General features: G+C 35.8%; 1 protein-coding gene across 2 annotated transcripts in view; it reads right to left on the minus strand.

Moving 5' to 3' along the window:
• Positions 1–643: 643 nt before the first annotated feature.
• Positions 644–23000, minus strand: part of LOC149185235 (uncharacterized) — a 241614-nt gene continuing 219257 nt past the window's right edge. Inside the window, exons 12-13 of one of the 2 annotated variants that reach the window (XM_089417845.1) lie at positions 1065–1159; positions 644–952 (exon numbers count right to left, since the gene is read on the minus strand). In XM_089417845.1, coding sequence (XP_089273971.1) covers positions 862–952; positions 1065–1159 — 186 coding nt within the window. In that variant the 3' untranslated portion in view covers positions 644–861. The remainder of the gene's footprint in view (positions 953–1064; positions 1160–23000) is intronic. The other variant, XM_089417846.1, reaches the window with a different exon arrangement.

Raw genomic sequence — 23000 nt, forward strand, 5'->3', positions numbered from 1 at the left:
TTGATATTAAAACTTATAAAATTTCATCTCAACCATTTAGAATCTGGGAACCAAGTTTTCTACTCCCGACACATGATATGGTATCATTCACCTAATTATGTACAAAAGGGCCTATAAGGCCCCTTCGTTACATCATTCAAAAAGGACCAAGAATTGGATTCTTCTAGTTAATTAACTACTACTACTATTTATTCCTGAATAAAATATTAAATAATACACTGAAATTCCCATGTCAAGCTGTTCAGATACGAAATTCTGGGCACTAAATCATACACGATGTATGTCCGTAAATCTCTCGTCCTTGCATGTAAAGTCCGAAAAACCAAGAAATATTTTGTTTATGCAATATTAATAGTTATAAACGTTTCTATTGTCTTACATTTTCAGCCAATTGCCTGCATCCAGTCTAAGAACCTCTGGCAAAACCATATCATCATCGTCGTTCCTTGAGGAATGGCAGAAGTCACAACCTATTTAAGAACCTCTGGCAAAACCATATCATCATCGTCGTTCCTTGAGGAATGGCAGAAGTCACAACCTATTTTATGATGCAATAGACCAAATATTCCATCCCACTTTTCATGGACATCAAAGTATGGAAAATTAAGGAAAATTGAATGCAAGAGTTTCCAGGGAGATGAGCTATATCATTCAAATTCCACGGAGCATCTAAAATAATAAGCTCCTTTTTCTCGCGGAGCATTGTAAAAGTGGAGTAAAACATACAGACCTTAATGGCTAACACCATTAAAGATAAAATACTATATAAGCACGCGTTGTGTGAATTTATGTGATGGACACAAGATATGTCACAAAGCTTTTATTGTTCTCATATGCCTCTGGTATGTCCAAATGTCTTCGTTATTTTTGAGGTATACGATCGGTAAGATGCCTTTGGAAGTCCTTCAACTGCTCTGTGAGATCTTGGAATGATGGACGGCAATTTGGATCACTGCATCATCAAATGTATGTCCTGTTATAGCTATCATTTTGTGAAATACATAAACACGCCTCTCCTTACAAAATACTACAAAATACAAGCAGACACCAATAAATAAGGACACCTGTGCCAACAGCTTTCAATCATGGATGTCCATCGAGGATTCAATCCTTCTGGGATCTGCAATAGTTGGTTCATAAATCCAACAGCTCCAACCACCTTTGGGTTGCAACAAAATTTCAATAACCTTTAGTTAAAAGGATAAAGTAAAACAGCACTATAGAACAGTCAAGTTTCAAAATGTGAGCATCCAAACATTCTCAGAAATATAAGAAACGATTAAAAAATGAGTTTAGATTAAAAAAAATTCTCCATTGAAGCAGGAATCTTAAGGATGTCATGATGTAATTCATTAACCCAAAACAACGTGGGCTTTGCATATTGAAGAAAACATATGATTTCCACTCAAACAAAATCAAATAATTGTCATAGATGCATGACTATGAACTTTATGACAAATAATCTTATCGCAAATTAGAAACGCTGGGATAGTCGGGATGTGTACGCATAGTATGCTGTTTTATAGATCATGAAAATAAACATTTTATATTTTTTTAGTTTTTATTTGATAATTTTGTTTTAAAATAATTTTGTTGAAAATTTTGGTAAAAAATCATTGGAAGGGTAAATATAAATTGTTGAATATATCCAAATGGAATACATTAAAGATTTTCAAAGTTTTGAATATATTTATAAGGTGACTTATAAGGTATTTAAAAAAAATTAAGTAAATGGAAGAGTGCAGATGGCCTAAGGTCGTGTTTAATAATATATTGTGCAAAAGAAAGAAGACTTGGATGCAGCAAAATAGCAAATAGTTTAGTAAATGGGGTATTTGCTTGAACATGTATCCCACAAATAGTAAAGAGATAAAAACTTTTGTTATGGATAAGTTCCACAAACATACTAGGGAGAAAGAAGTAGTATTATGTTGAAGAGTTTAATGTCACTCATAATCATCAACAAAATGCATACATAGGGGCCAAAATTTCTTGGAGAGCCAAAATTCTTATTGCTCAATTAAGGACTAATTCTCATCAACTCCGTTGTGAAACGGGGCGAAATAGGGTGCTGGAAAAGGCCAAAAGAAAATTATTAGAATGGTAAATATAAATTGTTAAATATATCCAAACTGAATACATTAAAGTTTTTCGAAGTTTTGAATATATTTATAAGGTGCAGCCATAAGGTATTTAAAAAAAATTAAGCAAATGGAAGAGTGCAAATGGCCTAAGGTTGTGTTTAATGACATATTGTGCAGAAAAAATAAGACTTGGATGTGGCAAAATAACAAATGGTTTAGTAAATGGGGTATTTGCTTGAGCATGTGTCCCACAAACAGTAAAGAGAGAAAAACTTTTGTTATGGATAAGTTCTACAAACATACTCGGGAGAAAGAGCTCGGGAGAAAGAAGTACAATATTGAAGAGTTTAATCTCACTCATAATCATCAATAAAAAGCGTAAATAGGGGCCAATATTTTTTGGAGAGCCAAAATTCTTATTGCTCAATTAAGGACTAATTCTCATCAACTCCATTGTGAAATGTGAAATGGGGCACTCGAAAATGCCAAAAGAAGTGTGGGAGGAAAAAGTATGTATTTTTTTCTCTTCCGAAAAAGTGAAAACAGAAAATCATTTCATTTTAGAATGCGAGGCCTTCAAAGACAACAGCGAAAGTTATTCAGATATTCTGGCAGTGAGCTCTTAGGATAATCTATTCAGCAAAGGGTTTGTCGAGAAGTTGGGAGTGTATATTGTGAGACTTCACAGAAAAGGGCCAAATACAAGAACCAGCTGGAGAAGCAATCTTTCCCATATGCTATCTTTAGCCTCGTGGACATTAAAATAATTTCATTTCATTTCATTATATTAAATGCATTTAAAAGAACTAAAAATACCAATCTCATCTAATATTATGTCATCAAATTCCAATGGAAAGACAAAATCCTAAAACAGTTAAACCTCACATAACCCCTAAATATAATTGGTAGAAACTATTTTCATTATAGGAACCCTAAATACAATAGGTAGAATACTATAATTAAGACAAATACGAGGCTGTTTTGGAAAATCTGTAACCAAGCGTCTATCGATCCCGGAAAGCAATTTGTAAAGCAAACTTGAAAAGAGTTGCAATTTGTTTTCGCGCAATCATTGAAGATTTCCAACAAACACTTGCATACTGGTAAATGAGTCGTTTGAAAGCGCAGATTGCAAAAACCATGGGGATTTCTTGTTCGAAGAAAATCAAAACTGATGAAAAGCAGAGTGGATAATCACTGAACACGAAAAAACACATGATAAAAATAATTATTGAATAGATGCCTCGCATTGTTATATGCTTAAAAGGTGGTGCTCTAGGCACTAAAACATTGTTACATTGAAGGACACTTTTCGATATTCACTTTTTTTCGGGGCTCTCTTGTGAATTGAAAAAAAGTGAAATAAATGCTTGTAATTCATATTTCAGATTCAGCCCTAATGATCATAGTAGGAAATAGATCTAAGACACTTCGAGGCTCAGGTAAAATTTCTAAATTTGCAATAGAAGTCAAATTTTCAAAATTCCAACAAGGTATTAGAGTTGATTGGACTGAGATTGCCTTCTTGCTGATTCGAAGGTCAGATATTTCAATCGTTGAACCTGGAAGCCGTTACGAAGGTGATGAAACATTCTTGAAATGATCACTTGCACTTTTGAAGGGCTTGATGGGTTGTGTTATTTCCTATATTACCATCTAAGTGGAAAATCCCAATCCACGAATGCTACCTTGAGGGTAACAAATGGGAGTTTTTCCATTGTCACCTTAATAAAACTTCCACTTCACTTTTGGCCGGCTCTGAAGAAGCCAAGGAGCTATCCCCCTTTAATATCATAGTTAATTATTGGAAGAGACTAGTAAATCTTGATTGTAATTAAGCTATTCACATCAATGAACCCCACAAAAATATATCATATGCAATATAAAAGATTCAACCACTTGGTGAGAATAAGCTTAAATCACCACAATCTACTTAGATGCTTGAAATGAATTCGAAATAAGTGGATTATACCTCAAATCTGATTTGTTATGTATGCAAAAAATATATTTCAGAAATAAGTGGATTATAACTCAAATCTGATTTGTTATGTATGCAAAAAATATATTTCAGATTTGCAATATGCCAATTCCATCCCAAGCTAATCATGAGCTTTGAAGAACTAAACTATCGACAACATAGTGAATTTAACTTGCAAGATAACCAACTTTGAGTTAAATGTAACCACAATAGATGCTATTTTATCACATAGATAGGCTAGCCGCTATACATAGTGTGATGTTAAGAGCAATCTAATATGTGCTTAAGGTAGCACAAGTGCCAGGTGAACTTGGCTTGTCTTTGACCCCCAAATCTGTTTCATGTATTCAATTGTGTAAATTCCAGATTTCCGATTATAAAGATATTTTCTGCCCACCATTGCTGCATGCAGGCATTCTCATCTACGAGGTTATTTATATTCTGGGAGACAAGGTTCATGTATGAACATTGTTGTAGCATCACACCATCATCATCGTTGGATGTGCTCCCTCTGGAGACCCTTAATACCTTGGTTATTTCAAAGGTTCACCAAGCAGATCTTATATGCATTCTGGATTATTTGGAGGAATAGTTACAACTATGATAGTGGAAGTCTTGTAATAAATCTTGCTGGGCCAAAACACTATGAATTCTAGACTTCACACTTCAAAATCCCAAACAATGACATCGTTGAAAATGGATTTCCAAGTTTTAGATTTTTTGGTATAAAAGAATGATGTATCAGATACTAGGCAAGTGGTGAGTAGTTTTGGTGGGTCAATATAGGTGAGATGGAATGTTTTTTCACCAATATTAGTGAGTACCATACAATAGACCAAGCATACAATATCTTCATTCTTAACCCCAACCATGACTCCAATTAACACACCTATTGTTGATTTTGTAGCCTTAAAAGATATTCTACATTGGCTTGCTGTCTTTAGATGTAGAAGATATTTGATTCTCTTTTAAGTGCTTGATGGGTGGAGTAAGTGATTTTAAAGTTTTCCTAAGGTTAACTAACAAAAAGTACAATAATTAATTTAATTAATTATTGTGGACTATTAAGCGAAAGTTCTAAGGATAAATAATAAAATTATTTAAGTGACTTATTAGATATAATCTCAACCATTGGTCTCAATCAAAGCTTCAAATTCAATCCTAGCCATTCATCACTTAGGAGATTAGCGTTAGGGATCTTGGCTTAATAAAATTATAAAATAAGCCTAAGGGAGAGGTGAAAACACAGTTGTGAAGAAAGTGCTGCAAGGAATTTTGGGAGAAATTTGAAGTCGATTTCAAGAAAGAGGGAGGTCGAGTTGTTGAAGAGGAGGCCCAAATTGTTGGAGAAGACCGAAATAACCAAAGAGTTTGATTTTCTCAAGTGCACAAGGGTTGTATGGGATAAGAAGAAACGGGGGCAATTTTCTAGTGGGACAAGTCTAATTCTCCAAGGCCGAGTTTCTTTTGGAGTTGATTTCCATGAGCCAATTTCCTTGAGGCCGGTTTTCCCAATGGGGTCAAGTTTCCAAGTTTCCAGCATTTGTATTTTTCTGTGTATTCTTTGTGGGTCTAGGCCCGGATTTTCCTAAGATATTTAATATGAAGGAAGATTGTATTGGGTCGTTGTTGTAGTTGATTGATCTCTCCACTTTAATTTTGCCGCATTTTATTTTCTAAGTTCATAAACAAATGTATTTATTTTATCAGCAATTTTAGAAATATTTGAGATGAATATTTTATGAGTTTTTAATAAATTGTTGAAGTATATCAGATCTGGTATAAAATAATTTAACATGGTATTATCTATGGGGGAGATTAGATATCACAAAGGTTTTATGCTAGCATAATTTTTATATTACAACAAGGGTTTTGTGGCCAAAGTCGATCTAGTAATATGGCATCCTTAAGTCTGAGGTATGAAGACAGATTGGAGAGGGTTGTAAATTTCAATCCATGGAAGGAGTGAACCACCTTTGTTTTGATGGGGAATGGTTTATGGGCAATTGCAAGCCAAGAGACTCGAGTTAAGATGCTACATGTTGCACACTTTCTGTCAAAGTTCCGAGGAAACAATACATGTTGCACACTATTTGTCAAAGTTCCAAGGAAACAAATTACTATATTTTTCTTCAATGGATCAAGATCATCAACCATCAACACTATGTTATTGTAAACCCATTTTGCAAATTTTTAATGTAAATGATGCTAGTAAGACCATGAATGTATGTAACAACCTAGGTAAGCCTATTATTTTGGTGATAATTTCATCCTAGGGGGTTTTTCGTCTCACTAACTCATCTATGTTCTGGTTGGTAGAGTTTTTCCCTCCAACATCACCCCAAAGCTAGGGTGGAATTTGTCGTCAAAGTCTTAGGTGAGTCCTAGTGTTCTTGTCAAGTCTTATGTAAAAGTGATTTCGAAATAATTTAAGTTAATTGGCTCAATTATTTTATTACAAATCATTTGGTCTACTAGATCATATTGTGTCGCACAATTGGGTATATGATTTGAGGGTCTAAGTTGAATGGGTATTCGCCCTTTGATAGTTGAATTTGTAAAAATCTTATGTAAAAAATATTTTAGTGCATGGTCCCTCATCATATTTACACCATGGCTAAAATATTAGAGGGTCGAAAAAATATTTGATCCCCTCAAATGTCAATTAATTAAATTTTATGGTGAAATTAAATTAAAATCGTAAGTAAGAAATTTAATTAATTAGAGTCAAAATTAAAATGTCTAGAGAAATTAAATTCTCCAAGTAGAAAAATTCGTGGGTCTTAAAGAAATTAATTTTCGAAGGTCCCCAAAGGAATATTGGAAATTTCAAGAAAAATTGGGCTCCTAGACCTTGGTGGCTAAGTGTCAATTTTATGAGGAAATTAGTTCAAAATAATTATTTTTGAGCTAATAAAAAACGAATTTAATGAAAAATTCGAAAATTCTTCAAAATAAATATTTTCAATGGCTAAGATTAAATATCAGCAAGGATTTATCAACGGCCAAGATTATTTTGACAATGATCAAGCCAACTAGCCATTATTTTTCCACTTGGAGGAATTATTTATTCATTTGTGTCAAAAGCCATTTGCTTTTTGCCTTAGAAAAATTTGCAAAAAATCTGATATAATGCTATTGTCCTACTACTGTCCCATTGCGAACATTTTTTTAATCATAATAAAGACTTTGGGTTGTAATTCATGGTGTTTATTGTTCATTTGGATTGTGGTATGTGTTGGGTATGGGCTTTCATATGTTGTGCTTAATTAATTTTAAAAGTTTGTTTTTCATTAAATGAGGATAAGAACATTCTATTAATAGATTTTGGGTCTATTTTAAGTGATCTAATTCGCCCTATGTCTAGCAAGCTTTTCTTGAGAAAAAATAAGTGTGAATTGTGGGCTAGCAACACCCCCATCTCAAAATGGAAACAAATTGAGAAAATCCAAAAACGCTTGATCATGAGCAAGTTCAAAATAAAAAAATTCAGTATCTTATGAGATAATGTTGAGTGAAACAGGAGAAACTCTCATTGAAGCAATTGCTATGGTGCAGCTCATAAGATATCTAAAAAAAATTGGGCAAATGGGAGTAGGTAGATGCCCTAATGTTATCCTCAATGAAGGCATGAGCGAAAGAAAGAAAACATGGATGAAACAAAACTACATATGGATGCAAAAATGGAATATCTACCTCAATCCCTATCCCACAAATAGCAAGGAGCTAAAGGATTTTGTTATGGAAAAGTTTCGTAAATGGGTATGGGGGAAAGAGTTGAGTAGAAAGAAGAAGTACTACATTGAGGAATTCAACCCTACGTGTGATTTACAACAAAAAGAGTTCATTGGAGCTAGCATTCCGTGGAGGGCAAAAGTTCTTATTGCTCAATTAAGAACCAACTCGCATCAACTTCGGTGTGAAACAAGACAGTGGAAAAGGCCTAAAGAAGTTTGGGAAGAACGGGTGTGTACATTTTGCACGTCTGGGGCCGTGGAATCGGAAAAACATTTCATTTTGGAATGTGATGCTTTCAAAGACATTAGAGAAAGTTATGGGAATATGCTAGCATCGGTTTCTTGGCATTGTATATTCAGTGAGGGGATTGTTGGAAAGTTGGGCCAGCTCATCATCAATTTGAACAAGAAAATAATTGAATTACAAAAGACAAAACGCAGGGAACTAATAGTCCTTTCATTGATAATGTTTGTAGGTTTACCAGTCCTTGGTTTCCAAGTTCACAAACTATGGGCATGAACTAGCCTTGTTTGGATCTCAAATATTTGTTGTGGTTTATCTAAATTCGCTAAGGTTGTGGCTTGCATCTAATTTCAAAAGTTTTATTAGCCATTTATCAAAGAAAAACTTCAAAAAAAAAAATCGAAATTTATTTTCAAAACCCTTGTATATTTGTAAATTATTTTTTCTAATTAGGGTTTTGAGTATTTATGAATCTATTTTTGCAGGTGAGTTCAAGTGAAAAAGCAGAAATAGAGCTAGATCTAGGCCCTTGAGGGTAAGAGCTAGTGTTTCCCTCCTTGGTCCCTGCATCACCCTTCTAGCCCTCTACGTCACCTTTTTAACCCTGTTCAAGGTTGGCAGTGAGGACTAGAGGCCTCAACCTCCCCTTCTCCCCCAGCGTCAAGGGTTTATGGCCCAGGGTGTGCCTAGGAGGCCTTAACCTCCCCTTAAACCCCTAGATAGTAGCCCTAAAGCCCCTAGGGCCTAGCCGTAGACTTTTTAGGGCTTTCTCTCCTTCCTCCACCCTTCGTTCTCCTTTTGTGGCCTCTTCTCCACCCTTTTTTAGGTATTCCTTAGCCTTTTCCCCTAGCCGTTGATTTTTTGAGCTCTTTTCTCTTTCCCTTAGCCCTCATTTAGCCCTAGTTTGGCCCCTATCTATTTTTGAAAATTTTTGGGACTGATTCCTTGGTGGTTTTGCAAAGACATTTGGCTCAAAAGCTTGTGTTTTCAGGTTGCAAGAGCATTGAAGAAATTTTGGCAAAGTTGGGCAAGTAATCTACAAGCCCTTGGGTGTAGGGTTTGCTCTCTAAACCCTCATTTTATCTATGTTTTGTTACAACTGTAATAACATCTTCATAAGAGTGATACCTAGAAACACACCTAATTGGTCAAAATACTTTAAAATTGCAAAATAAGTTTTTCCTAAATTTTTGGCCACTTGAGCTTTGCAAATCTAGCCTAGATCTACATTTTTGCTTGATAGAAATTTTATGCATGATCACTGTATCAGATCTGAATATTTTCTTAATAACACTCCTAAAAGAACTTAAAAATCAATTTTTCAGTTTGGCATTTTTATTCTAAGCTTTTTTTGTATATTTTGGCACTTGTTGTAGCATCAATAGCTCACTCTTAACATGTTTTCTTACTGTTGTAACAAGTCATTTCAGATCTGATATTGGCTGAACATAACATCTTAAAAGGGTTGAGAACTCATACTTTCATATTGGTTAACTTGTTCTAACACTTAGCAATTGTTGGGCACAATTTGGCACACACCCTCACATTGATAGCTCATTGACTTCACTCTTGTTTCTCTGTTGTCATAAGTACTTTTCAGATATGATATAACATCAAATAAATCCTCAATAGTGGTTTTTATTTTTTCATGCTCTAAGTGATTCATTATGGAGAAGATTTGTTGCTTAAACATTGGAATCTAACGTTTACTTGTCTTGTGTTAGCTATAAGAATTGCTAAAACTTTGCACTAAGACACTTGTTGTCGCACAGATTGACACGACAACGCTCAGACCGGGGGCTGTCACTCTGATCCCCGATCTCTCTATTTAAGCATGTCTCCCGCGGCTAAGGGGGGTAGACCCTATGAGGTGATAAAGACCAACTGTCGACCAGTTGGGTTGGGAGACACGAAGAAACAAGCACTAAATAGATTTTGTTAAGTTAAAAGACCAGTGCCTTATGGGTTTGAGGTTTAAACGATTAATTACTAGATGTTGCAGAGATGTGAACCATGTACATCAATCATTTATCATCAAATCACTTGAACGATGCAAGATATCCAGTAAAACCACAATGCTCCTATAATGATTAAAGCTCAATAGCGATATTCCAGCGATTAAAAATTTCGAAAGATAAATGCTTTAAACAACCACGCAATTATGAACATTAACCAGATATCATATTCATGCAGCTAATCTTCAAAATGATCATTCATGTGCAGACTCGCATAAAATGATAAACATTCATTCCACATCAAAAATTTTAGCCTTAACAAATATAATAAAGCGTGATAAACCCCTGAGCCAAGAGCGAAAAAATATTTCCAAAATTTTTTTATGTTTTTGAAATACAGCGAAGATTTAAAGCTAAATGAAACTTTCAAACAAGAATCTAAGTGATGTTAAAATCAAAATCTAAGAAAATGATTTTTTTATATTTTATACCCCTTTTTTTATGATTTTATACCTCTAAAAAAAAAATTAAATTCTAAATGAAATAAAATCTAATTTTAAAACAAGAAAAATGATTTTGAACTGAAACAAACAAACAAACAAACAAACAAAAAAAAAAAAAAAAAAACAACTTAAATCTAAATCTAAACTAAAAAAAGAAAAATAAAACCATAACTAAAACCTAACGAAAACTTTACGGATTTCTTTCTTTCTTTCTTTCTTTCTTTTTTTTTTTAATTAAATCTAAAATAAAACCTAAATCTAAAATTTAATAAATAAACTTAAACTATGCTAACGTATATCATAAAGCTAAAGCTAAAACAACGTAAAATAAATCTAAATGAAACTAACTGCTGAACCAAAATAAAACTCAGATTTAAAATCGAAATCTACCCAAAAAAAATGACTGAGGTTCGAATCGAAAATCTAACCAGCGCAAAAGACCCAATCGTTCCCCACGTCGTATACGCAGGTCCGTAGAAGCTCGATAGCACAAAGGGAAAGAAATATGGCTGCGTAGGTGACTGCGTGGGCATGTAAAGGGATCGAGGGTTGCAGAAGTTGAAATTACGCAAGGTTTTAGCACTAAATGGAACGCGAGCAGAGCGAAAATATCCACAAGAGATGATGGATTAAGATGAATTGCAGGCTTGACGTGAGGGATGAGAGGACGGTCAGGGTTTTGCAGTTTCAGCAATGCTCGATGGCTGAATCCTCTGACATGTGGTGTATCGTTGCAGGCTTGATGTGCAGGTGAGCGATGGGAGAAAACTTCACGCAGGAGGAAAGAGGAACTCGTTTTTCTGTGCAGGTATATAGGCGGGATATGCTCAGCGTGAAAGATTGGACCTGCAGAGATAAGAAAATATCTTGGACAGGGCAAATGGCACTGTGTAGAGGATAAACAACTTGCTGCGTGAGGGAGAGGAAGTGAAACGTAGCTGCAGCTGGAGATAACACACAGAGACGGCAGTGTAGTGCAGATCCAAAATTCGAATTTTTTCCAAAAAAAAATTGAAGAGAACAAGCAACAGCAAGCAGATTGCCCAGAAACTAATGAAACTTTCCACGAAATTTATATCTAAATTTCTCTGCTCCAAAAGCACCTGTAACCTGCAGAAGAAAAGAAAACCCTAGTATAATATATGTATAAAACAAAATTGAAACCCCAGATCAACTAAGCAATTTACAGCTTTTGACTCTTAAACAACGAGATCTATCAGTAATCAGCAGTAATATTGTCGAAAATTTCAGATTTTACTATGAAAAACTTCAGAAAATCTCTCATGCAAATCAGAAAAATAAACTGAATGATAAACCTAGAATCAAAACTAGCTGGGCTCTGCAAGAAAATGCTTGCGGGAGTTGGTTGGTTCAGCCGAGAACTTCCCCAAACGCCCGCTGATCTTCTTCAATAAGGGTTTTCTGCATAGCTCACTTCAACCATCAATAAAGAAAGAAAAAATAATACTAGATCTCAAAAAGCAATGGAGATACCTGCCATTACTTCAGAAAGCCTAATACCATTCAAACCCTAGCAAGTGAACAAGATACCTGTGCTCAACAATACTCTATAATAAGCTGTTACTAATGGCTGAAAATCAAAATATGCAGAAAATAAAATAGCTCACAGCACTTCTAGAGTAACACCAACAAGATTTTAACCCCAAAGTCTTTCTTTATTAGCACCAGAAAAGTTTACAAGAGAGCTTCTTCAGCGCAAGACTCCAAGATCCAATGATCTCAAATGACCCCTAGCACCCTATTTAAAGGAAAAGATCCCAACAACTAGTTCAAGTGATCCATGTCAAAATGATCTCGACCATCGATGAGGACCAAGATATCTCTTGATCTCATCCGTCGAATTTTTAATGTATTAAAAAAATTGAAATTCTGCATTTATTTACTCAAAATATTATTATTTTATTATTTTAGGTTTTTTACTTTTTTTATTAAATTATTTATTTATTATTTTTTAATTTATTTTTAAATGGATCTTTGAACTTAGCTTTTGGGAAAATCGCCTAGGACCTAGGACTTAGGACTTATGAGGGGATTAAAATATTTCTTAACCCTCAAGACACTTTACATCATGACTTTTACAACTTTACATCCCAAGGGGGGAAAACCCATTTGACATAGACCCTCATAAACCACCCAGTTCTGCGACACAACTATAATCTAGCAGATTAACACACTAGGATTCTCCTAATATTCTAATGACAAAATCCATCCCAGCTTTGGGGTTAGGCTGAAGGAAAACTCTGCCGATCATGGATCGGTGAGACGAAAAACCTTCCGGAACGTAGATTATCACTTAGAAAATTAGGTCCACCTAGACAATTTACAGACATGACTCATATCTGCTAAGATTATTTACAATTTATACATGCAGACTGGGTTTACAACATAAATTGATCAAGTTGTCGACGACTGTAGAATGGCACGGACATGTCGATCAAGCGCTACCCTTTTTGCAAAGAAAAAGGGGGTGTGCTGCTATGGGCAGTTGACCGGTAGTGGTCAACATCTGGCTCTACTTGGGGACACGTTGCTGCACTATAGGAATGTAAGAATCCAGAATCTGCATCCATGCAACACACAACAAAAATAAGTAGCGTCCATTCAAAAATCATCATATAACATTTAAGCACATAAAAGATAGAAGCTCTTTAACAATGAAAAGTAAATCTAATCTAAAACAAAAATGAAATTCTGAAATGACAAGGAGTAGGGATAGAAATACAATACAAAAAATGCCCTATGGCATCAGATATCATCTTTGAAGAACATGAGTTTGGTCCAGCTATATCTCGAATGATGTAAGGTCCCAGCCACAAACTGTCAAACTTATGTTTTCCTGGTTTCTCATTCTTGCGGTCCCAAAGCAATACCATATCTCCCACCTGCAAAGATCTAGATCGAGAAAATTTATCAAAGCTTTTCTTAATGTTAGATTGATTTTTACATATGGCATCAAAAGCTGTCCTACGGGTTTCATCTAACTCCACAATCTGATCTATTCTATTCTGAACAACATCTTTATTAGTAGAAAAATTCTGAAGGAGCTGATAAGCTGGCAATTTGAGGTGCACAAGTAAAGTTACATCCAAGCCATAAACTAATTCAAAGGGAGATTTACCAATAGCTTTCTTCTTAGTGATTCTATCTACCCATAAAGCATACTTGATTTTGCTGTCCCATGATCTCTTATTATCTCCTACTATCTTCTTGATAATGGTTATGAGATTCTTGTTACTTGATTCAGCCAGACCATTACCCTGAGGATAGTAATTTGACGAATGAGATAAGACAATGCGATACTTGAAACAAAAAGATGAAAATTCTAAAGAACTAAAAGCTTTGGCATTGTCAGTAGTGATCTTAGCGAGGACACCAAATCTAGTAATGATGTTATTTTCAATGAAATCCATAATAACCTTTTCAGTGGCATTCTTAGCAGGAATGGCTTCAACCCATTTAGTAAAATAATCCGTAACAGTCAAAATCCATGAGTAGCCATTGCTAGAATTTTCATGGAACTTCCCTATGAAGTCCAGACCCCAATGCTGAAAAGGTGCCTCTACAATGACAGGTTGTAGAGGCAAGGCAGCAAGCTTCTGTTTCCCAGTGAAAAGTTGACAGGCTTGATAGGCTCTAACAAACTTGTGCACATCAGAAAAAATTGAAGGCCAATAATAGCCAGCTCTCAAGATTTTGTGGGCGGTAGTTCTAGCAGCATAATGACCACCACAAAATCCTGAATGAAACTCAGAGATTAATTTCTTGGACTCAACGTCATCAACACACCTAAGCACTATGCCCTCAGGATTTCTCCACCCAAGGCCATCCTTCATAAGGCAATACTTAGTGGCTTTTAGTCTAAGAGCCCTTCTCTTATGAGCGACTAAATGGTTAGGACATGCAAGATTCATCAAGTAATAAACTATGTCCTTGTACCACTCATGCTCTCCTAATCTTTGCAACTCCGGCGAAGATAGATCGCTAAGACAGAACAAACCAAGAGTCCTTACGTTACCTTCTGTTAACATCTGAGCTAAACCTTGGCCTTTGACCAGCTTGGTGGGTCTGATTTCTAAATCATACTCTTGTATTTTAGTAACCCACCTAGCGCGAGTCCCTAAGCAAACGGTTTGAGTTAATATATCCTTAACAGCAGAATGTGGGACGAAAGCAATGATTTTAGAATAACCCACATAAGTTTTAAAGTGCCTAAGAGACTTGACCAGGGCATAAGCCTGCTTTTCCATGGTATTGTACTTCAATTCGGAATTTTGAAGTGCTCTACTCATGAAAGCAATAGGCTGCTCGTGACCATCATTATTCTTTTGAAGCAGGACACCAGCAATGGTATCTTCGGAAGCGAAAGAAAAAATCATGAAATCCTTGCAATAATCGGGACTAACTAAGACAGGAGCTCTTGCGATAGCACATTTGATTTCTTGGAAAGCCCTTTTGTCGTCTTCTTGCCAAACAAATTTTGCATCTTTCTTTAGAAGATTTTGAATAGGCTTAGCTATTTCTGCGTAATTTGGAATAAACCTTCTAATAAAATTTATCTTTCCGAGGAAAGACTGAAGGGATTTAAGATTATGAGAGAGAGGAATCTTTTGGATTGCTTCAATTCTTTCAGGATCAATTTTGATTCCTTCCTTAGAAATGATATGGCCGAGTAATTTCCCTTCCGTTACTCCAAAAACAGACTTAGCTGGATTCAAAGAAATCTCGTATTCTCTACATCTATCGAAAACCTGCCTAAAGATGATTTACATGACTGGTACCATCTTTAGAGAAAACAGTAAGATCATCTTGGTAAATTTCAATAAATTTCCCGATTAACCCTTTGAAGGCATAATCCATAGCCCTTTCGAATGTAGCCCCAGCGTTTGTTAATCCAAAAGGCATTCTGATGTATTCAAAGGTATCCCATGGTGTGGTGAACGTGGTTTTATGACGATCTTCCTTCTTAACCCATACCTGATTGTACCCAGAAAAACCATCTAGCAGCAACATCATTCCAGAACCGGTTACTCTTTGCAACAAAGTCTCCATGTTTGGCAAAGGGTAATTATCTTTCTTGCATGCTAGATTGAGGTTTCGAAAATCGACACACAACCTTATCGTACCATTCTTTTTCCTAACAATCACCAGATTCGAACACCACGTTGAATGCCTTGTTTGGGCTATAATCCCTACTACAAGCATTTTCGCAAGTTCTTTCTGAACCAAGGGGGCTAATTTAGGATTAATTTGCCAAAGTTTCTGACGAAAGGGTTTAGCATTTTCATCTTTTAAGGGGATAGTATGTTCCATTACATCTTCCCTATAGCCCTTTAATTCATCATAAGAAAAAGCTAAAATATCTCGATATTCGTGAAGTAAATCAGTTAGCTTTTTTCTTTCCTCCACACTAGTACCTCTACCAATTTTAACGATCTTTGGGTTTTTAGAAGTACCAATGTTTATCTCGAGATATTCGTCTGGGTCCATCTTATTTTCTTCTCTCAGCTTCGTGGCATCATGCCGATCAAAATGTTGCTCTAAGGCAACCACATTCCTAGGAGTAGGATTTATGATATGCTCATGATTTAAAGATCCATCCTCCTCAGAAACTATCCGGAAATCCTCAAACTCATCCAAACTATTAAGAAAACGAATGACTTGCTTTTCATCATTGAAGACCTGCCAATGCTCTGAGTTATCTGGAACAGATGGTCTGAATATTACTTCCATTTTGATCTTATCTTTAATTAGCTCATCAGATAACTGGAAAGTAGTAGAAGCTACGGCAAGTTCATCTGCCAAACTATTTTGCTCTCTTGGAATTGCTTCGAGGTCAAAGGCATCAAAATGCTCCATAGTATCCCACACAGCATTTCGATAGTTTCTTAATCTTTGATTTCTGCATGTGAATTTATTTTTAAGCTGCATGATAAATAAATCAGAATCCCCTTTAATGCTAAGCAATTTAACCTTCAAGGACTTGGCCAACTCAAGCCCCAACAATATAGCCTCATATTCAGCGACATTGTTGGTTGCTTCAAATTTTAATCGATAGGCAAACTTGAAAATGTGACCAAGGGGAGATTTAAGCACTATTCCAGCACCTTTACCATGCCTAGACGTTGCACCATCGAAGTACATATACCAAACTTTACCCTTGAGATCCCTAATCTTATCATCGGGAGGAATTATAAAATTAGACATGATGGCATAGTTCCCAATGTCAGATTGCTCTTTGATTATTTCGTTGTGAGGTCTCTTAGGATCTTCAACATTTATTTTCTTTCGGGCCCTCTATTTAGTCTTACAAAACCATTACCCCTAGGAGAAGGAATCATAGCATATGACCAATTCATTTGAATACTTCCTCCTAAATCAGAGGCCCACTTTCTAGATAACAGCATACCCCAGGCATCAGGCACATCCACAACAACAATATCCATGACAACCATGATGTCTGGGTAAATTGAAAGATGAACTTGCAAATCTTTGATTAAACCATGCACTTCGATTTTCTTAGAATCCATGGCGCATATGTTATAGTAGGGTCTAGAAACTCTTAAGTTAAGCTGTACCATGACCCTTTTAGTCATTACACAAGCTATTGCACCAGAATCCAACATGCAATTATTCAATTTATACCCATTAACTAATAAGGTGATAAAGAAACGCTAGTGATCTTTGTTATCAGCATCTAAGCTTTGCAGATATATGGGAGCATCATGATAGTCAACTTCCCGAGTCTTCTGTTGAGAAGTATTGACTTGAGGACCTTGAATCGCTTTTAGTAACTTGTCTCTTTGGGAAGGGATTTTAGCAATCTCGGAGACATGAACCCAGATTTTTGCATTGTTATACCAACTTCCCAAATCGACATCTATTCCAGAGTTTACACCAGGGTTAAAAGTTCAAAGGGGAATTTGGTTCCCGCTTTGATCTTTATCCTTTCTCTGATAGGTCAAACCCTTATCTCTAGCAATTTCCAAGATTTGCTCGGGAGAGGGCTTTTCACCATATAACCTAGCCAAAATATCATCTTCATTTTCAAGGTTATTTATACTAAAAGCTGATGAAGGATTCACAACATCACGACTCTTTTCCTTGGCCTCTATCCAATCATCCATAGACAAAGGAAACTTGCTGCCTACTACATTTATTTGATCAACTGTTCCAAACATTCCATTATCTAAAATTCTTCTAACGATGGGACAAGTGGCCTCTTCATGAAGAGCATCACAAACCCGACAGTAAGGAGGAGCATTATCAACCAAATTAGTTAGCGGATTAGGAGGTCTCTACTCACTAGATTGACCCTTCCTTTGCCAATTGTTATTTCTATTATTATTATTTCGAGGTTGAACATTCTGCGTTTGCGCTCTTTCCATTTGGATCAACCTATTCTGCAAAGTGGTTATCTCCTTATTATGATTAATTTCCATGGTTTCAATTTTTTGAAGCAATTTGAGAACAAGTTCACTCTCAGGTTCTTGGACTGCTTTTCCTTTAGGTTCCTTTAGTTTCGTAGTAGCCCTATCAAAACCTGGGATCTCAGATTTCCCAGATGCTGCCTTGTCCTTTTCAAGCTCTATAGCTAAGGCTTGGCAATCTCTATAATCATTAAGCCTAGCACGCCTTAATTCATAAGATGGCTCAGGACTAAAGGCATCAATGTAAAAATCTCGGAGAGATTTGTCTGTAGGTTTGTAATCTTGAGGTAATTCTCTAACAATACCATTAAACCTTTTATTAAATTCTTCAACAGTTTCATTCTCTCTCTTTTTTATTATGCTAATAGCTTTTACGAGGTGTCTTCCTTCTCTCTTGTCTCCATATTTTTCTTTAAAAGCATCAATGATCGACTGTAAGGAGTTAAATGAATTCTGAGGTTTTTCTGCAAACCAATCATAGGCATCGCCTCCTAGAGTTAAGATGAAAAGAGTCATTCTGACATCTCATGATCGAAATCAGCAGATCTTGCGTACTTAGCCATCCATATGCTAAAATCTCGCAAATGAGAGTTAGCACTAATCGCATTATCTCCTTGAAAGTTAGGCAATTTATCGATCCCAATAGATGGAATATCGTTGGGATATCCTGGAATGTTAGAAAAATCACAAGGGGCATACATATCCATGATGTTGTGCCTAACTTGACCTTTAAAAAGCAAATGAATATCAGAGAGGGTTTCTTGTCCAAGGTTTACAAGAAGTGTACGAGAAGAGAGTTTGTGTAATCGTACCCTGAAGACCTTTTCAGGATCAGGTGTAGGATTGCACAAACTGCTTGGATGTCTTCTAGTATACACTCTTGAAGATAATATATGAAGTGGAATCGCCCCCTGAACAAGAAGTGAAACACGAAAAAGCTCGAGATGACACCGATTTCATTATCTATCAGCCTTTACGCTTCTCATTTAGCACTATCACGCTGCGTCCTTTGCGTGGCTGCTATCCTCAGATCCTGCCATTGCAAAACCTGCAAATCGCTGCTCTCTCTCCATACGTCCAGCTCTCTTTCATCACCAAACACTGCTCCGTTGCCGCCGTCAAATGTCACGCAGACCTGCATATTAAAAATAAAAAATAGAAACTGTTGGCCCTTCAGCTATCCGCGGTCACCTGTGTGTTACCTCCACGCTGCATTTCTATTGCATATTTCCACCATTGAAACTGTCGGATCCGCGTGGCTCTCGCTTTGGCCCTTCTCCATCCCGTAGCCTCTCCTCCCTTGCTCCTTGGTCGACATCGAGCTCCATATCCGCATCAATCTTTATTTCCTTCACGCGTTTTCCATCTCCGCCGTCCCGCATACACTGAAACACTCAGCAATTTTTTTTTTATGAACAGGGTAGCGTAGTTAAGATTTGTATTTTGGAATGCGTATGGTATAGGGTTTACATTTTGATTAAGTTAGTTTCTTTCTTTTTCTTTTAGAATCAGATTTTATTTGATTTAGGACTTATATTTCATATAATTTTGTATGCGATCAGGTGATTAGTGTTGTATTCAGTTTAGATTTTAGAATTAATTTTTATCATAGTTCAAAGGTTTTTAAATTTCATTTGAGTTAGGTTTTTGATTTATTCCATTTTAATTTTGATAAGAGTTTTGATTTTAAATTTAGATTTAGATTAGATTTTAAATAATTTAAATCTTTTACTTTAGTTTAGTACTAGGACTTTATTTTTGTTTTGTTGCAACCTTTTAAATAAAAAATTCCTAAAAATTATAAAACTTTGAAAAGACATAAAAAATTTCTTTTCTTATAGTTTAGATTTAGAATTATTTTAGTTTAGATTTAATTTTGTTAGAAGTAAATAAATAAAAAAAAAAATATATATATATATATATAAAACAAAAAATAAAAAAATGATAAAAGGTTTCCTTTTAGTTTAGTTCAAATTTTGGATTTAAAGTTTCATTTACTTAGTCTTCCATCTTGTTTTATTTAAAAAACTAAAATATTTTGAGAAGGCTTAACAAAAAATTGAAAATTTCATTTTGGCGAATTTTGCAGTGTTTATGTTCCATTTCTCTATGGCTGAATGCACTTAAAGGTTTAGTTAAAGTTAGCTATGTGAAAGTGGTAACTGATCATCATTTAAATTCTATGATCATTTAACGCATTTAATTTTTCTTTAAGTTTAATTGCTATATCATCATTAAAGCATTGTGAATTTACTGGATATCTTACATTGCTTGGGTTATTTGATGGTAAATGTTTGTTTTACATGGTTCGTATTTCTGCAACATCTAATCATTTAATCGTTAACTCCATAAGGCACTGGTCTATCAATTTAATAAAATCAAATAAGTGATTGTTTTCTCTCGTGTCTCCCAACCCAACTGTTTCACAGTTTGTCATTCATTTTCCCATAGGGTCTACCCCCCTTAGCCGCGGGAGACAGGCTTAAACGGAGAGATCGGGGATCAGAGTGACAGCCCCCGATCTGAGCGTTGTCGTGACAATCTGTGCGACAACATTTTTTGGCGCCGTTGCCGGGGACAGAGTTTTTCTGTCCTTGGTCCTTTCCTTTCAAGCTTTTCCGTGTTTCACTTCCTGTCCGGGTGGCGACTCCACTTCACATATTATCTACAAGAGTGTATACTAGAAGACATCCAAGCAGTCTGTGCAATCCTGCTCCTGATCCTGAAAGGGCTCTCAGGGTACGATTACACAAACTCTCTTCTTGTACACTTCTTGTTAACCTCGGACAAGAAGCCCTCTCTGATATCCATTTACTTTTTACTAGTCCAGTTGAGCACGACATCATGGACATATTCGCCCCGTGTAACTTTGCTAATATTCAGGGTTATCCTAATGATACTCCAAAGCATGGAATGGATAAATTGCCTATCTTTCAGGGAGATAACGCAATCAGTGCTAATTCACATCTGAAAGCTTTTAGTTCATTGCTTCGGAAGTACGCAAGGGCCGCTGATTTTAATCATGAAGATGTTAAAATGACCCTTTTTGCTCTGACCTTGGAGGGTGATGCTTTAGATTGGTTTACTGAAAAGCCTCAAAATTCATTTGATTCCTTACAATCGATTATTAATTCCTTTAAGGAAAAGTATGGAGATAAGAGAGAAGGAAGACACCTGGTAAAAGCTATCAGCATAATCAAAAAGAGAGAAAATGAAACCGTTGAAGAATTTAATAAAAGGTTTAATGATATTATTAAAGAATTACCTCAGGACTATAAACCCACTGACAAATCTCTTCGAGATTTTTACATTGATGCCTTTAGTCCTGAGCCATCTTATGAATTGAGGTGTGCTAGACTTAATGCTTATAGGGAGTGCCAGGTTTTAGCTATCGAGCATGAAAAGGACAAGGTCGCATCTGGGAAGTCTGAGATCCCAGGTTTTGATAGGGCTGCTACAATATTAAAAGAACCTAAAGGAAAAGCAGTTCAAGAGCCTGAAAGCGAACTTGTTCTCAAATTGCTCCAAAAAATTGAAACCATGGAAATTAATCATAACAAGGAGTTAGCCACTTTGAAAAATAGGTTGATTCAAATGGAAAGAACACAAACGCAAAACTTCCAACCTCGAAATAATAATAACAGCAATAACAATTGGCAAAAGAAGGGTCAGTCTAGTGAGTAGAGACCTCCTAATCCGATAACTAATTTGGTTGATAACACTCCTTATTGTCGAGTTTGTGATGCTCTTCATGAAGAGGCCACTTGCGCTATCGTTAGAAGAATCTTGGATAATGGAATGTTTGGGACAAGTGATCAAATAAATGTGGTAGGTAGCAAGTTTCCTTTGTCTATGGATGATTGGATAGAGGTCAAGGAAAATAGTCATGATGTTATGAATCCTTCATCAGCTTTTAGTATAAATAACCTTGAAAATGAAGATGACATTCTGGCTAGGTTATATGGTGAAAAACCCTCTCCCGAGCAAATCTTGGAAATTGCTAGAGATAAAGGTTTGACCTACCAGAGAAGGGATAAAGATCAAAGCGGGAATCAAATTCCCCCTCGAACTTTTAACCCTGGTTTAAACTATGGATTAGATGTCGATTTGGGAAGTTGGTTTAACAATGCAAAAATTTGGGTTCCTGTCTCCAAGATTGCTAAAATCCCTTCCCAAAGAGATAAGTTACTAAAAGCTATCCAAGGTCCTCAAGTAAATATTTCTCAACAAAAGAATTGGGAAGTTGACTATCATGATGCTTCCAAATATTTGCAAAGCTTAGATGCAGATAACAAAAATCACCAGCCTTTCTTTATCACCTTGTTAGTTATGGATATAAATTGAATAATTGCATGTTGGATTCTGGTGCATCAGCTTGTGTAATGACTAAAAGGGTCATGGAACAGCGTAACTTAAGAGTTTCTAGACCTTACTATAACATATGTGCCATGGATTCTAAGAAAATTGAAGTGCATGGTTTGATCAAAGATTTGCAAGTTCATCTATCAGTTTACCCAGACATCATGATTGTCATGGATATTGTTGTTGTTGATGTACCTGATGCCTGGGGTATGCTTTTATCCAGAAAGTGGGCCTCTGATCTAGGGGGGAGTATTCAAATGAATTGGTCATATGCTATGATTCCTTCTCCTAAGGGTGATGGTTTTGTAAGACTAAATAGAGAGCCCGAAAGAAAATTTCATGTCGAAGATCCTAAGAGACCTCACAACGAGATAATCAAAGAGCAATCTGACATTGGGAACTATGCCATCATGTCTAATTTCATAATTCCTCCCGATGATAAGATTAAGGATCTCAAGGATAAAGTTTGGTATATGTACTTCGATGGTGCATCGTCTAGGCATGGTAAAGGTGCTGGAATAGTGCTTAAATCTCCCATTGATCACATTTTCAAGTTTGCCTATCCATTAGAATTTGAAGCAACCAACAATGTCGCTGAATATGAAGCTATATTGTTGGGGCTTGAATTGGCAAAATCTTTGAAGATTAAGTTTCTTAGCATTAAGGGGGATTCTGATTTAGTTATCATG

The sequence above is a fragment of the Pinus tabuliformis genome, chromosome 3_2 (assembly GCF_031772625.1).
Source record: "Pinus tabuliformis cultivar Carrire ecotype Pingquan chromosome 3_2, CPIR1, whole genome shotgun sequence".
In the NCBI taxonomy this organism is placed as follows: Eukaryota; Viridiplantae; Streptophyta; class Pinopsida; order Pinales; family Pinaceae; genus Pinus; species Pinus tabuliformis.